At 33.1% G+C, this 17341-nt stretch overlaps 1 protein-coding gene across 6 annotated transcripts in view; it reads right to left on the bottom strand.

Moving 5' to 3' along the window:
* The window catches only part of CD2AP (CD2 associated protein), a 186928-nt gene that overhangs the window by 43523 nt on the left and 126064 nt on the right, over nt 1-17341 (bottom strand). For all 6 annotated transcript variants that reach the window (XM_072642382.1, XM_072642383.1, XM_072642384.1 and 3 more), the window contains 4 exons: nt 13140-13317; nt 12611-12753; nt 1825-1937; nt 136-219 (listed from right to left, as the gene is read on the bottom strand). In XM_072642382.1, the coding sequence (XP_072498483.1) occupies nt 136-219; nt 1825-1937; nt 12611-12753; nt 13140-13317 (518 nt within the window). The remainder of the gene's footprint in view (nt 1-135; nt 220-1824; nt 1938-12610; nt 12754-13139; nt 13318-17341) is intronic.

The following is a 17341-nucleotide window of genomic DNA, read 5'->3' as shown; positions in this document are numbered from 1 at the left end:
TTTAAAAGGTTAAGGCTCTTTTCTCCAACCTTCAGATTCTGTAGTTGTCCTGCCTCTTAATCCGTTACCAAAAACCAGAAATTATGACAATGTTGATCTAGCATAACAACCACTTTTTAAACACTAGCAGCTTACCTTTTTAATTTCAGCTGTCTTTAATTTGGCACTTTCTTCCTCACCTTTCTGAAACTTCAAGGTTTTTTCTGGACTTTGAATTGGCTACAGAATTAAGAGGAAACTTGATTATAGAGGCATAATATCAGGAAAAAAGGCAATAGGCCCTTGAACAACTCCACCCTTTCCCCAAGAAGACAGTTTGTTCTATTCAACTTACAATTGCTATAATTCTTGTTTCAATAGCATTAAATGCATGAAATAGCTATGCTAAATCAATTACATATCTATCCTGAAACTAAAAATAAGCTGGTTCCTGATGACAACAAGCTTTTCTAATTACATACTTTTAAGCAAATACAGTGGTAAAGAACATACACATACACACACACACACACACGTACATATATATACGTAAACAAGACACCAGACTAAACATGGATCATACTGCAGTAGGATAGAACAATGGACTAAAAATGGGGAAACATAGTTTTGAGTTCAATTTTTTATACTTTCAAGATGTCTAACGTTGTGCAAGTCATTTTACTTCTATTACCCTCAGTTTTCTTATGTACAAAATGGGTAACAGTTGCACCACTTACCTCATAGGGCTGCTTAGTAAAAGTGATGTAAAATGCATTGGATGTACTAAAATATAAAGGAGCTGCAAACCTGTAAGCTATTATTATATGAAATGAACAGATTATTTGCAAATGATCTTAAGACTTAAAAACTATAAGGAAAGAGCACAGAAATGGCACCTTAACATTAAAGCTACACTCCACATAAATATTTTGGAAGTTTTCAGGAATAGTGCTTCTCTCTCATCTTGTTCTGAGGGAACAAAGTTGAAGTGACTGTTCTTAAACCTCAAAGCAAGATGGGTATTATGCATATTACCAGAAGTTCTGAATCAGAAAGAATACTCTTTATGGCTAAATGTGCAGAGTAGACTTCTTACTCCTTTTTCTAACCCTGAGACCTTCTGATGTTATAAGAATTGTGGTTATATTCACCTTTAGGGAAACTTCCCGAAACTCTGACTTCATTCTGGATGTGGAAATGGAATGACGTTCATGACAATAATGCTACATAAATGCTCTGTATAAGTCTCTCAAAGATGAGTTTATATTTCAATCCTTTTATTCAACTAGACAAAGCTATTGGTTATCTTATCTGTCTGCACAGTCTGCCAACCCCTATATGTGTAACTTTTAATATAAAAGAAAAATAGCATGATGAGAAAAATGAAAATAACAACGTTCATCTATTTGGTGCTTTAAGGTTTATATGCTGCCTTATATATTGTGCTATTTAATCCTTACAATAAACTTGTGAACATAAATAGTGTATGTATTATTTTCATTTTAAAATAAGGAAACTGAGAAAGAGTAATTAAAAAGCTTGGCTACTTACCCTAAGTCATAATTACATCATAAAATTTACAGTCAAATTCAGATATCCTGACTTCAAAACTACTGCTTTACTCATTATACCGCAACTAAATCACTTCTTACTCTTGCTTTGCTTCCTTCAACACACAAGTCTGGGTCCTACTGCTCACATGGGTGTAACTGGTTCAGTGCTTTTCTTGAGGGGACGGGGGATGGGGTGAGGAAAAGCTAAGGGGAAGACTTTAACAGAAGAAAATCTCTCTGAATGCTATTGCCATTTTACATTTTCTAAGCAATCTGCTGTTTAATAACTCACACTATGACCTCCATTGAAGCGACCAGGTAACCTCCTTCCAGGCATCTTCGGTCTATTTGCGGTAAGATGTAAAAGGTTTTCAGAGGAAGCTATGTCATCAAAGTTTACAACATCTAGAGGATGGAAATAAATATATAGATCATTTACCTTACTAGACATAAAAGCAAATTAGCAAAAAGCAAATGAAATTTGTTTTCCAAAACTATTAAAAGAAAACATTGCATTTAATGACTAACAAAGTTGTACTGTATTTTTCATATGCATTTGGAAAACAAAATAATCTCTAAAAACAAGTTTAATCTCTGGTATAATTCAACTAACCCAATATAAATTTTTCTAATTAAGATAATATAAAGTTCATGTACAGAAGTAGTCTTCAAAAAAGTACTTTTTTGGGGAAAAAGATAGATACAGAACAAGTTATGTAAACATGGAACCATAGCTACTTAGAAAGAGTAGCATCAAAAAATCTGGAACACTTTAAATCCTTATTTTGTAACAAACAAAAGACAAAAGACAAAAACAAAAATACACACACAAAATCATGGGTTATTTTTTCAAGTGAAGCATTAACTACTTATGTATCTCAAAACAAAGGAAAATATGGATACATGAAACTCATTTAAAATACCAGTCATAATTTCACGTTGACACTTATGAATATAGTTACATGTAACAGCGTATTTCCACTGACGCTGTTTCTCAGTACAAAGGAAAAGCTTCTGTGTTCTTGTGCTTAGCCTGATACAACTAGGGTTATAACTAAGCTCTCAACTTAGATTATAAGTTCACTGAGTAACTGCTGTACTTGCTATACTACTATACCCAAGGGTCTGAAATCCCAAGACAAGGAGAATAGGGGAAAAGGCAATAAAGAACATCATCTTATTTGTTACTATCAAAGTTGGTGAAGCTTTGACCTCATTCTGTAGGTGTCTATTTTTCCTATGGTTCACCTCAGATAAGGAAGACTTTACTCAAGCCTCATGCAGTTGGTAGAAGATCCTGCATAGACAACTTAGTATATCCTTCTAGACTTTTCCAAACTGAGTAACCCAGAGCTAAGCTGTCTCATAATGCAGTAGATAGCTTTGGGTTCTCTCAGATCTGGATCCATAGATCTCTGCTTAGCTTCACCCTGAGCCCCAAGGAACATTTATCACATATTTTGGTAATTTTTCATTAGATTCTTCTTTTGTTCTATGTATTTAATTTCATTTTTCTAAAGCAGTCTAATAATTTATTGCATTTTAACCCAATATCCACAGCCTACTCTAGCTCTCACCATTTTTCTGTGTGTGTCTGGGAAGAAGGGAAAACGTAGAAGGGTTGAGGGGAGCACTATCTAACAATGCCAGTTTTATGGTAACAGAAGTACTTTTCATTTGAATAATATTTATCACTTTTCCAACTTCATGTTCTGATTATTTTGTGTTTTCCATCCTGGGTATCTCACTCTGCAACATTAACATTACAAAATAGGCTCTTTAATATCTCCTTATATTTTTGATTCTTTTGATAACCATCTGCATTTAGATGTTAGAAATCATATGCCATAAGACTATATACAGCAAAAAAAAAAAATTTAGGGGTATTTATTATTAAATTTTTTAAAAAAATCTTCAGTCAAGATGAACATATAAACATTTATATTTATAAATTCCATTGCTAAAGAGATGCTATGTGTAAAAAGAAAAGCATTTTATTTATTTTGAATATATAAATCTGCTTCTGCTAATGCTAAACATTTTTTGTGAAGTAAAACCATAGTAACTACTATAATCAGTCCTCCTGGATTTGTATGTATTATTTTTGAAATTTAAGCAATTAACAGAAAGAAAAAAAATAATGGTAAAAGATAAAGGAGGGAAAAATGGAAGGACAAACAAAAAATAAAATGAATTTTTAACATTGCATACCACACTCATGAAAAACCATTTTTCACATAACCAACAACTAATTATAACAATAATACTCTTGAGCTCTCTCAATTGTTGAACAGCCTTAACTTAGTAACTTCCTTGTTCTTAAGTTAGCTTTCTTTTAAAGTATACCCTAAACTCATGAAATCCTTAATAAGAGCACGCTACCATATATTTAAATTCTTAAACAAATCATTTAAATAAAATCCTTTAAAATATTTAAATCTTTCAATTTTGTTTATAAGTAACATCAGCTTGAAAAGTTCATTAATATAACTAGTATCAATCATTTAATTACTTTCAAATGACCTAAATTTCTGTTTGGCTGCTCAGGAAGACAAGGTAAAAAAGTAAGTCAAAGTACAAAAACTAATGTTTAAGGAATATTGACTAAAAACTTTCTATTATTTCAAGATTGTAAAGATTTATAGATGTTTAAAAATTATTTGATATGTTTTTTGTCTACTTATAGAAATGCTTTCAAAGAGATTTGGTTTTTCATGAAAACCAAAAATGTTAGCATAAACATCAATAGACATTAATTTCATAAAAAGACAAGTCTACACATACCTATTTCTATTGAGTATACCATTTTTTAATAGAATAGCATCTTACCAAAATGGAGAAGGGTAGGGTAATTTCCTGACACGTAAGAAGGGAAACATGGCAAACAGGATAGGAAACAAAATCTGGAAAGAAAAGTCAAGGATAGGAATGTCTAGAAAAAAGATTCTGAACCCAAAAATTATTTTACAAAGCAGGAAAAAGAAACATTGGTAGAAGGAACAGCATAGCTTCAATGATTCAGCATATCGATTATATATGGTATTACATATTAAGCTTAAATACAAACTGTTTTTCTTTTTGAGTTTTATCCTTTTAATTATTAAATGAGCCTGCTTCAATAAACTATTGCCAGAGGTTCAGAAATATATAAATTTGGATAGAGAACAAAGATGTCCTCAAAACACTAATTTTATTGTTTAAGAATACAATCTGATACAGACAAATGTTTGATGGCTTTAACTAGATCTTTTAACTACAATCAATCTTGGCATATGATACCAATAAGGACTGCCTCTGAGATTTCACAGTATTAGAAAGCAGGATTAGTGCTATATATTTCTTTTTTTTCTTAAAGGTTGCTGATGTGGAAAGATCTAAAAACCTGAACAGAAAAATGGACTATATGTCAATGAATTTTCAATGAAATTTTCACCGAATTTTCAATGAAATTTCAATGAAAATATGCTCATGTCCCATATGATAATCTCAATAACAGAAGCTTCACAAAAATGAAGTCAAATGACTATTAAATACAGAAACTTTAGTGTTACAATGTCTACTCATGTGCATCTGTCATGGTTTAAGTCCTATGAGGTTATATAATGTTCCCTTTTATGTTTTAAAAAACTTATATGGTCCCTATCATCTTTTAATATGATCATATGGGAGGGGGGGAGTTTGGAAATCACAGTAAATGAACAAATTATGATTGAACAGGAGATTGATTTATTTTCCTTACTCAACACAGAAAAACTGTAAACAAAATGCTGATATCCTTTCAAAGCTATCTTTTAAATTTGGAAGACTGTTTCCAAGGGGAAAATCATGAAGTACTGTTGATTATGAAAAAATACATCCAATGCAACCAATACCAGCACCATCATTTTAACTTTTAAGGATTAACATTAGATTTTCCATCTTATTTTAAAGTCATTGAAAAGCAATACTACTCAATAAAAAAAATACAACCTCTTAATAATATCTGAGCCATGAGATCTCTCTAACAAATTTCCATACATGGCATATTCTATGGGTTTGAAAAGGAAGTGGCAACTACATGTTTAAATAGATTTACATGCTGTTAGCAACATATAAAATGGGAATAAATAATGGAAAGATCTGTGATTTCATCAGTGTGGGGAATTCTAGGTGTGGAAAGTCATCCATGACTGGAGAGTTGACTGGGACACAGGGAATTTTAGTGATTTGCTTACATAGGTAGCTAGTAATCATCAAACACACAATGTGAACCCAGATCTTCCTTAATTCATGCCCAGAACACCATGTACTAAGCCAGGCTATCTCTATATACTTCACAATATCCTCAGAAAAATACTGTGTTTCTTGGGGGGTGGGGTGGAGCTGCACTGAGAGTGAGAAAAATTAAGCATGGTATTTTTCCTAGGACGAAATAAAGCATAAAAAACATCATGGAATAGTGTATTAGTACTCAGCTTAGAGTCAATGAAACCTGGGTCATTGGTATGCTACTGAATTTTTTTTACTTGAAGACAAACTCCCTAGGATTTTATCTATAAAAAGTCATAGATTTTCTTTGGTAAGGGAGGAGTTCACACACCAGTAGTCTGTCATCTAGGAAATAAAAGGTAAGTGTGTGTGCACGCTATTTACTACAACTTATTTTTATATTTAGGTATACACCAATGTAAAATACACACATGAATGCTGGGCCTGCCTATTCATGGAGTCAAGGGCTAATACATTCACTTAATTACTATCTGTGTCCATTTGTTAAGATATATTTGATAAAGCAACACATTTTTCTTAGTTGCTTCACAGCAAATTTCTACATATTAGTTATAATATCTTCAGAGACTTCAAGATTCAGAGTGGTAGGGAACTTAAAGGCTTTCTAATCACATTGCCTCATTTTTAAAGGTGAGGAAGCAGACCTAGAGAGATTAAGTGAAGTGAGTTAAAATATGTAGAAAATGCCACAACCAGAATTCAAATCTAGATCATGATTCCAAATCCAGCACCCTTTACATTTCCATGAAATGAACCAGTATAGCATATTTCCCAATTTAACAAATCACCCCCAAAAATTCTTACATCCTTAAATTGGGTAACCGAAAAAAACACAAATTTTCAGTCATGTTTGACCTAGACTATGCTTTTCGTTTTAATGAAGTTTTATATATGACTTTTTTACATTACTGAAATTTCTCCCAATATCCACCCCTCTTCCCCGTCCACATAACAAATATTTTTAATAAAAAGAAAAGAAATCAGCAAAACTAATCAGCATGTCAAAAGTCTAAAAACGTACAATAAACTGCACCAGAGAACCTTCCTCCTCTGCAAATAAGTGGGGGGGGATGTCTTCCTGTCTCTTCTTTGAATCAGGATTCAACATTCACTTTTCATTGTTTTAGTCATGGTTGTTTTTTTCCATTTGCATTACTCTAGTCTTTGTATGTATTGTTTTCCTGGCTTTGCTAACTTTATTAGTTCATGTTTTTCCACATTTCTCCATATTCATCATGTTTGTCATTTCTTACAACATAGTAATTTCATGACAGTCATGTACCACAATTTGTTTAACCATTTCCAATACACAGGCACCTACTTTGCTTCAAATTCTTTGCTGTAACAAAAAGTGCTGCAATAAATATTTTGGTGTATATGGGAATTTTCTTCTTATCAATAACCTCTGAGGACTATAATGTCTCCTAGTGGAATCTCTGGGTCAAAAAGTATGGACAATTTTAGTATTTGCATAATTCCAAATTTTTTTACAAAATGGTTATACTGATTCACAACTCCATCAACAATATACTATCTTGCCTAACTGTCCCATAATCCCTTCAACCTTAATTATTCCCATCTTTCATCATCTTTGACATGGTGAAGTAAAACTTCAGAGTTGTTTTGATTTGCATTTTTCTTATTACTAGTGATCTGGAACATTCTTTCACACAGTTGCTAAAAGTATCCAATTTTACTTTTAAGTACTCTTTGTTCACATTCTTTGGCCACTTTTCTATTGGGGAATGGTCTTTGGTCATGTAACTGTTACTTTTTATAATCCTATATACCAAACTTCTATCCGAGAAATTTTATAAAAATATATTTTCCCATAACAACTGCTCTCCTTATTCTAGAATATATACTTTTAATACAGAAGCTTTTGAGTTTCATGTAATCAAAGTTTTCTATGTTTTGTACCCGTTTGGTTAAGAATACATCTTCTACCCACAATTACAAAAAGTACATTATTTGCTTCTTTTATAACTTTTTTACAGTATGACCTTTAATATTAAGAATTTAGAATTTACTGTGGATATGGCATATCCTAAGCCTAATTTCTGGTGGAGAACTCTCCAGTCTTCCCAGTAGTTCTGAATCAAATAAGGGGTCTTTTTCTTAAGTATTTACATTCTATAGTTTCTCAAACACTGGGTTATCAGGTTCCATTGTTTCTGATCCTCCATTTTCTATTTGGTTCTTTTATGTTACTTTTTTTTTTTTAACTAACAGCTCAATAATAAAGCTTGAAGTCTGGAAGTGCTATTCTGTCTTCACACTTTTTTAAAACTTTTTTTTGCTTTTCTAAATGAATTCTGTAAAGTGTTCCACTGATGATTTGGCAAAGCATTAAAATTGCAAATGAACGTTGGTCTTAACTCTCATTTTATTATATGGGCACAGCACAGTCAAGTAACACGAATATTCCTTAAGTTATTTGCGCTGCTGTTGTTCTTAGTCATTTTAGTTGCATCTGACTCTTTGAGATCCCATCTGGGGTGGTCTTGGCAAAGACACTGGAGTGATTTGCCAGTTCCTTCTCCAGATCATTTTACAGATGAGGAAAATTGAGACAAAGGGACTTGCCCAGGGTCATACAGCTAGCACTTTGTAACAATCTATACAGGTACCTTGTGTGCTTTTGTAGGCCCTCAATTATTTTGTGCATTATGTTATTATTGGATTTTGCTATGGTATAGAAATGTTCTTGAATTTTGTAGGTTTATTTCACAACCTGAAACTTAATTGAAGCAACTGTCTTAATTAATATCTTTGTCAAGTCTCTAAGATTTTTTAAGTCAACCATCATGTCATTAGCAAATAGTAACAATTTTACCTCCACTTTACCTTTCATTATGCTTTAATTTCTTTCTCTTCTCTGCTAGTACTTCTAGAACTACATCAAATAATAATATGGTGAACTGAATCTTATTTTTATATTTTTGGGAAAGTTTCCAGTCTACATCCATAGCATGTGATACTGGTTTTAGGTAGACACATTTAGGATATTTTTCAAAAGGTTCTTTTATGCCTATACTTTGTAGGTTTGTTTTTTTTTTTAACATGAGTATTACACTTTGTCAAAGGTTTTTCTGCTTGTGTTGATCAAGTTAATTATGTGAATTTAGAAGTTTTTGTTTTTTAGTATGATTCATTGTGTTGACTGTTTTCTTCCATGCCTGATACATGAATGCAACTTGGTCATAATGAACAAATTCTTGAATATATTGTTTTTTATGTAGTCTGATAGATTTTAAAAATTTAATTGATATTTCTTTAATGATACTGGTCTAATAATAATTATTTCTAATAATATTGACATCCTTCTCTCATTTAGGTATGAGGACCACATCTGTCTCATAAAAGATGTCCAACACTTGCTTTCTTTCTCGCATTTTGAGAATAATTTGTGTACTGGTACTAATTATTCTTTGAAAATTTGAAATTATTTCTCCCAGGAATCCAAGAGAAGTTTCTTGTTTTTATGGTTTTGTTTGTTTGGGGGGAAAGGTAAGAGAAGGAGAGGTGATGGTGGATGTGACATAATTTCCTTATAGCTACTTCTAGTTCTTCTTCCAAGACTGGACTAAGATTTCTATTTTGTCCTTGGATATAATTTGGTTATTTTATATTTGTGAAGGAATTTCTCTAATTCTTTTTTGTTTTCACAGGGTAGCATATGGTTATATATAGCAGGTTCTGATAATTTTTATTTCTTCTGGTTTTGTTGGATTTCCGCTTATTTTTTGTTGACTTGGTTTTCTGCCCTTTTCTTTTTAATCAGATTTTCTAAAGATTTATCACTTTTGTTGTCATTTCAAAGAACCAGCTTTTGGTTTTATCTGTCATATCTCTAGTACTTTTTGTTTCTAATTTATATATTTCTCTTCTAAAAGTTTTTAATATGTCTTCTCTTATACTGATTTTAGACTTTTTTGGGGAGGCTTTCTAATTTCAAAAAATGGATAATTAATCAATAAATCCTTTTTCTATTATGTTAATGTATGTTTTTAGGGATACAATTTTCCTCAAAAGACTGCTTTAGCTGCATCCCAAAAATTTTATTTTTTGTTTCATCGTAATTTTCCTTTCCATGTGGATTATCTCTATAACACGTTCTTTAACTCATTTATTATTATAGGCTTTCATTGCTAACCAAGGCTCCAAATGGGTATGTATGTGGGACCATGTGTTTCAAAATGTCAACATCAGGCAAAGGACTAAATAAAAATTTAAGAGCATTACTAAATAAGGCTGACATTAAGTTCCCTTCTAGTTTTAAATATAACACTATAACCTAAATGAAAAATAGAAAAAAATGGAACCTAAGATATTTGGAAAAGGCAAAGTCATATTGCAAACAGTTTTTGTACCCCGTGTGTGTGTGTGTGTGTGTGTGTATACGTGCATGTAATAACTACTTGTAGACTTAACTATATATTAATCAACTGTCCAATATTTACATATATTCAAAGAGTTGTTTCCTTAATTCTATAGCCTTAAACATGGTGTGAATGAGCTATAACAAATGAACATACATTAGTAATTACAATTGTTTTTCTCTCAGTAAACCCCTTATCTGCAATCTCTATTTTGGCCACATTAATTAAAGCAAGGATTTAGCCATCTGCTATTCTATATTAACTTACATATTTATTTCTACTCTAAATTTTAGTTAGTGAAGAGATGCCCAATGAAGTTCAAATGGTCTAATAACCACTTAAAATTTTATATTTATATTTGCATTATATTAAAAAATTATCCATCTAGACATTAAGATTGAGTGGGAAAGGATTTTTTTAATAAAAGGATTTTTTTCTATTACTTATTAGTTTGGTTCATGATATTAAGTGTATGTTTTACTTCAACTAGAAATTTCTCAAAAACAAACCATAAACAAATATTAAAAAAAAGTTTAAAGGCAAAAAATATAAAGACAAAAGCTGCCTGAAAACCTAAAGTCATTTAAAGAGACAGAAAAAGAGACAGAGATTACTGCCTTGAGAAACAGTTGATCTCATTCTCAACACAGAGGTAATGGAATTAAAAAGCAAAGGCATTGTAGGTTAAGTATACTGTGAAATATCTTGGTAGAATTAATCAGGAAATCTTACATGGTCCCTGAACACTTTCCCCAAACAAATGTCATCAGAAATCTGGTAAGAGTAATAGAAAAAAAATTGTAAATTAGAAATAAGGATGCTCAAAGGCTCTAATAATGCACTTCCAGGAACCAGAACCAACCAAAATCCTTTAACCTATCACCTTCTTCCTTGACTTTTAAAAACAAATTATGACCATGGTACCACGACTCCAAAAACGAATTTTTCAATGCACTTCAAAATTATAAATGATCAATGTTTTTGCTTACATAAAAGTTAAGGTAAAAATAGTTATAAAAAGAAAAAAATGAAAGCAGTTCCTTTTATTTAAATCAACAACTACTAGGCAAGGAAATTCTTTTGTTAGAAAATACTCCAAGTTTCAGTCTCTAAAATCTGAATGTTACAGGTAATTTTCCGAAGATTAGAAATAGCAGAGACTATGCCAATCTTCACTGGTAAATGTAGTTTCCTTATTCAAGTTCCCTCCACTAGCAAATCATGTCGAGTCTTTATTCTTAATATGTCTTGCCTACTCCTTGATGGGAAAGATTCAAACTAGAGAGTATTCCAAAGTTTCAAGCATTTAACACATTGTAGGGTATAGTTACTAAAAGAAAGCGACTAAGATACTGTTTGAGAATAGTCTAAAAATTCAAAAAGAAATGATGACAATACATGATGGTATTAACTTAAAAAGAAAAAATAACATATTAAAAATTCCTAAACAGTAAAATATCACGATAGTTTTTTAAAAGTGTAGTATTAAGACCAGTAAATATAAAGGCTGAAAAACCAGTAGGGGGAAGGCACTGAGTGGGAAGTAGGCTACTTTAAACCACTACTGTATGACACTGGTTCATCACTAAATCAACCGGTACCTTTGTTATCTTATGTGAAAAATGAAAGCATCATCACTATAGTGTAGACTGTAATGAAGGAAAAAGTGTATAATGTGTTTAAAAAAATAAATAGCAACAGAAAAGTGCAAAGTGCTATAAAAAGTGGCAGTAGTGATATTACTGACAGAATTATAAGATAATCTTCACAAGATATTGTACACTAATGAAATATAAATTCCAGAGTTCACTTTACAATTCTGTATTTCACAACTAAACAGGAATGGAAGGAAGTGGGGAAAAAGTATAGAATAAGGGTTGAAGATCTGTGTCTAAAATAAGTAAAAAGATGAATTATCAGTCAGCTTTTGAGAAAAAGTTATGAAAGGTTCTTCAAATATACAATAAGTTGTTACACAGAGTCTAATCAAAGATAAAGAGTGCAAAAAGGAAACTATCTAAAAATAAAGTAGGGAGGAACCAAAATAGTATTTCTTAAACCTGTGTTGTTTAACATGAAAGAAATGGCCAACAAAAGCTATGGAATTTTTGCAGATGAATTTAAAAACAAGATGAATTCTATTCTGTCTGAGACAGTTTGAAAGGTTTAAGGGAGATGTTCTTTCAAAATCCCTTGAGACTTTATGATTAATTAGAAACAAAGTATATCATCTAAAATCATTGAAGTCAATCATCTGCAATTTAGTTTCACTTTTCCAACCAGACTACATATAATATGAATATGTTTAAAGCCTTCATTCCACTATAGTTTTTACACTAAAATTACAGGCAAAGATAGGTCAGGAACTTAATGAGAAATACATTCAGATTAAAAAATTATAACAGATTACTCTATTTGTTAACTTACCTATCTCTTTAGTGCTCCTTATTACAAATGAATCTAGGTCTACTGATTTTGGTCTAGGAGGTACTTGTTCAGAATCTAACTTTGGTTTCAATGTTGGCTCATTTTCTGTCTTTGACAGTAAGGGAGGAACTTCCCCATTGAGCCTAAAATGAAGAGAGTAATCATTTAACATGTACAAAATTTAAAAAATTAAAACAAACTAATATTACTTTCATAAAGTTAATAGAAATCTTTAAAAGGCAAATAATATAGAATTGATATGTAATCATGCTTTTTTGATGTTTAAGTTTAAAAATAAGATTAAAAATCTAATAAAAATAAAAAATTGAGATTTAATTTTATTTTATTCTATAAAACTAACAAGTATAAATCTGGTAAGTAATATCACAAAAGCAATAATATTTTTGGGAGATACGCACACTAAGATTTTCATTTTGCCAAAGGTCAGTATTTTAAAAAAATTACAACTCTTAGCAATGTAATTAATTTTTTGATGGCAAAGTAATTAATATTAAATGAAGTGACTTACTTAGACATAGGAGGTGGTGGTGGTGGAACTGGTTTTTCTGGTCGCTTTGGATACATCATCCCTGAGGATCTTAATAAATTGTTGGCTTTGTTAGGAGGAGTAGGTTTCTTGGGTGGTACCTGGGGAGCAGCTGGCTTTGAAGGTTTCTGTTCCAAAGGTGACTTTTCATCTACACCAACTTTTTTTTTTAAAAGAAAATAAGCATAATTAAAACTATTTAGGTTTTCTGAGAGAGCGCACGTGCATATGTATGTGTCATTGGTCCTCAGAGGACAAACATATGTTTATCTACATATCTACTTAATTAGCTATATTGATGCATGTGCACATACATACATATACATGTAACTTATGTGATACCCAAATTATACACAATTTATACATTTTACACATATAGACACAGATAATTTTTCTTGGGTCAATAGTCTAAATTCTTTAGATTGATCATGAATTTAATTTAGGAAACTCTGCAATGTCTTAGTGTTTAATGATATTATCAAAATGATTTCATCTGCTAAGAGGAGTATCTAGAAGACCTCACCTTATAATTCTTTATGTGCAGTTATCCCCAATTAGAATGCGAGCTCCCTCACAATAAGAACTAGCTATTTGTATGCCCAGACCTTAACAACCTTGGCACAGTATAAATGCTTTCTCAAACATTTGTTCAAAGATAGGGAAGACTGAACTCTGTGTTGGATCTCCTTCATCACAGTGATGGTTACCTTTCTAAAGTATGTTTCCCCTTTTTATGCTTCATTTGATATTAATGACCAGAGTGCTATCAAATTAAGAGCTCTCTTGTTCTCCCCTTCCTCTGTAAAAAATCTAGCATAATTTTGACATAAGCAAGGGAGATTCCTTCTTGAAGAACTGATAACTGTTAAGGTGGTTATCTTGCTTTACTGAATGTTTTTTTTAAGAATTAAAAAACAATAAGCACAAAGGGAATCTTGTATTCTCAACATCTTCTAGTCAAATGTGATGGTAAATATGTGGTCTACTGTGGAATATCACTTTTGAAAGCTTACTTGATGCCTCTACACTTAGCAAAGATGTCCTTAATGTATGTATGAATGATTCTCTTAACAAAATTCATATAGGTTGCAAAAGAGACATATTAATCACTAGTCACTAATTTTTTCTTTCAAACTCTTGGGAGATAATATAGCAAGTCAAATATTTTACCATGCCTCTGGTATCATCCCCTCTGATACCCTAAAATCAAACACTTATTGTGCTCAGAATTGTTACCTCCAACATAGACTTCTGTATATGCTTGATCTAGCCTAAGCATCTTTTCCCATCTTCATTTTCCTCAATATCATTTCTATTTCCTCAAGTTGTAAAATCAGGATTAGGAGTTCAAATGCAATGACTCCGTTGTCCTTCATGGTAAAAAAGAGCTTGCTTTACAAATTTCACATGCTTTATTCATCTGTTGTCCATTTGTTGTCTTCCTTCCATTTTCATCAAATAACTATGCTGAATTAGATCTCTTACTAAACTTTCTTTAAACTGGTCTTCTTTCCAATGCTTTATCATCTTATACGACATAACACTACTCACAAGTTTCTTTTTGTAAAATTTTATAGTTAAGTTTTTATCCTAAACTGGCATTGCTCTTAGCTGCCACAGCGATCAAGTGTTTGCTGACTAACATGTTTGGGGGATATTCCAGGTTCCTCATTAAAACAAATGACTAATCTGTAAGAAATTTGTATGTGGTGCTGTGTTCTTTCCTCCATTTGACAGCCTTAGTAACTTATTTAAATAGGTCAGTTTGAACTTCTGTTTTCTATCATATTTGATCTTTATTCTAACAAAGTTTTGGTACCTGATTATAGACATCTGATTGAGGAATGAATCAAAATCATAAAATAACTCAAAACCAAGAACGTTTTCATTTTTCAACTATTATAATTCATTTCAGTATAATGCTACAAATTTACAAAGCACAACTACACCTTCTAATTTTAAAAATAAATCAAATGGGGAAGGAGCCAAGATGGCAGAGTAGAAAGACACACATATGCTAGCTCCAAACCCACAGCCCATAAAATATCTGTAAAGAACTCCCAACAAATTCTGGAGCAGCAGAAGCCACAGAACAACAGAGCAGACGAGATTTCCATTCCAGAGAGCCCTAAAAACCTGACACGAAAGGTCCGTCACGCACCCGACCCGGAGCAGAGCCCAGCCCTGCCTTGGCCACACGGCACGAGAGGAGCAGAGCCAAGCAGGCCTTAGGGACAGAATCTCCAGCGGCCGCGCAGGTCCCTCCACCAACAGGTGACAAGGGTTGGTGAGAGAGTCTTTTCGGGTGGCCAACAGGGAAGTGGCGTGTCCCTGTGGCTCGGGCCCCCTCGGGAGGCAGCAGTGAGGGGCGGGGCAGCAGCAGACAGGGGCTCCCAAAGCAGGTAGGAGCTTGGATCCACTGTTGAAGGTCTCTGCATAAATCCCCTGAGGGAACTGAGCCCAGTGTGGCAGCCCTGCCCCTACCTGAGCACCTGAACTTAATCTCACACTGAACAGCAGACCTGCCCCCACCCAAACCCTGAGGCTGGGAAGCAGCATTTGAATCTCAGACCCCAAGCTCTGGCTGGGCAGATCTGAAGGCGAGATGGGGGTGGAAAGAAAACTCAGAAGTCAAGTCACTGGCTGGGAAAATGCCCAGAAAAGGGAAAAAAAATAAGACCACAGAAAGTTACTTTCTTAGTGAACAGGTATCTCCTCCCATCCTTTCTGATGAGGAAGAACAAGGCTTACCATCAGGGAAAGACACAGAAGTCAAGGCTTCTGTATCCCACACATCCAAAATAAATATACCATGGGCTCAGGCCATGGAAGAGCTCAAAAAGGATTTTGAAAATCAAGTTAGAGAGGTGGATGAAAAACTGGGAAGAGAAATGAGAGAGATGAAAGAAAAGTGTGAAAAGCGGGTCCACACCTTGCTAAAGGAGACCCAAAAAAAATGCTGAAGAAAATAACACCTTGAAAAATAGGCTAACTCAATTGGCAAAAGAGGTTCAAAAAGCCAATGAGGAGAAGAATGCTTTCAAAAGCAGAATTAGCCAAATGGAAAAGGAGGTTCAAAAGCTCACTGAAGAAAATATTCTTTCAAAATTAGAATGGAACAGATGGAGGCTAATGACTTTATGAGAAACCAAGAAATCACAAAACAAAACCAAAAGAATGAAAAAATGGAAGATAATGTGAAATATCTCATTGGAAAAACAACTGACATGGAAAATAGATCCAGGAGAGACAATTTAAAAATGATGGGACTACCTGAAAGCCATGATCAAAGAAAGAGCCTAGACATCATCTTTCATGAAATTATCAAGGAAAACTGCCCTGAGATTCTAGAACCAGAGGTCAAAATAAGTATTCAAGGAATCCACAGATCACCACCTGAAAGAGATCCAAAAAGAGAAACTCCTAGGAACACTGTGGCCAAATTCTAGAGTTCCCTGGTCAAGGAGAAAATATTGCAAGCAGCTAGAAAGAAACAATTCAAGTACTGTGGAAATACAATCAGGATAACACAAGATCTAGCAGCTTCTACATTAAGGGACTGAAGGGCGTGGAATAGGATATTCCAGAAGTCAAAGGAACTAGGACTAAAACCAAGAATCACCTACCCAGCAAAACTGAGTATAATACTTCAGGGGAAAAAATGGTCTTTCAATGAAATTGGGGACTTTCAAGCATTCTTGATGGAAAGACCAGAGCTGAAAAGAAAATTTGACTTTCAAACACAAGAATGAAGAGAAGCATGAAAAGGTGAACAGCAAAAAGAAGTCATAAGGGACTTACAAAAGTTGAACTGTTTACATTCCTACATGGAAAGACAATATTTGTAACTCTTGAAACTTTTCAGTATCTGGGTACTGGGTGGGATTACACACACACACACACACACACACACACACACACACACAGAGTGCACAGAGTGAATTGAAGAGGATGGGATCATATCTTAAAAAAATGAAATTAAGCGGTGAGAGAGAAATATATTGGGAGGAGAAAGGGAGAAATGGAATGGGGCAAATTATCTCTCATAAAAGAGGCAAGCAAAAGACTTTTTAGTGGAGGGGAAAAGGGGGGAGGTGAGAGAAAAACATGAAGTTTACTCTCATCACATTCCACTAAAGGAAGGAATAAAATGCACACTCATTTTGGTATGAAAACCTATCTTA

Source organism: Notamacropus eugenii, chromosome 2 (genome assembly GCF_028372415.1).
Source record: "Notamacropus eugenii isolate mMacEug1 chromosome 2, mMacEug1.pri_v2, whole genome shotgun sequence".
Taxonomy (NCBI): Eukaryota; Metazoa; Chordata; class Mammalia; order Diprotodontia; family Macropodidae; genus Notamacropus; species Notamacropus eugenii.
This window is presented reverse-complemented; position numbering and strand designations above follow the sequence as displayed.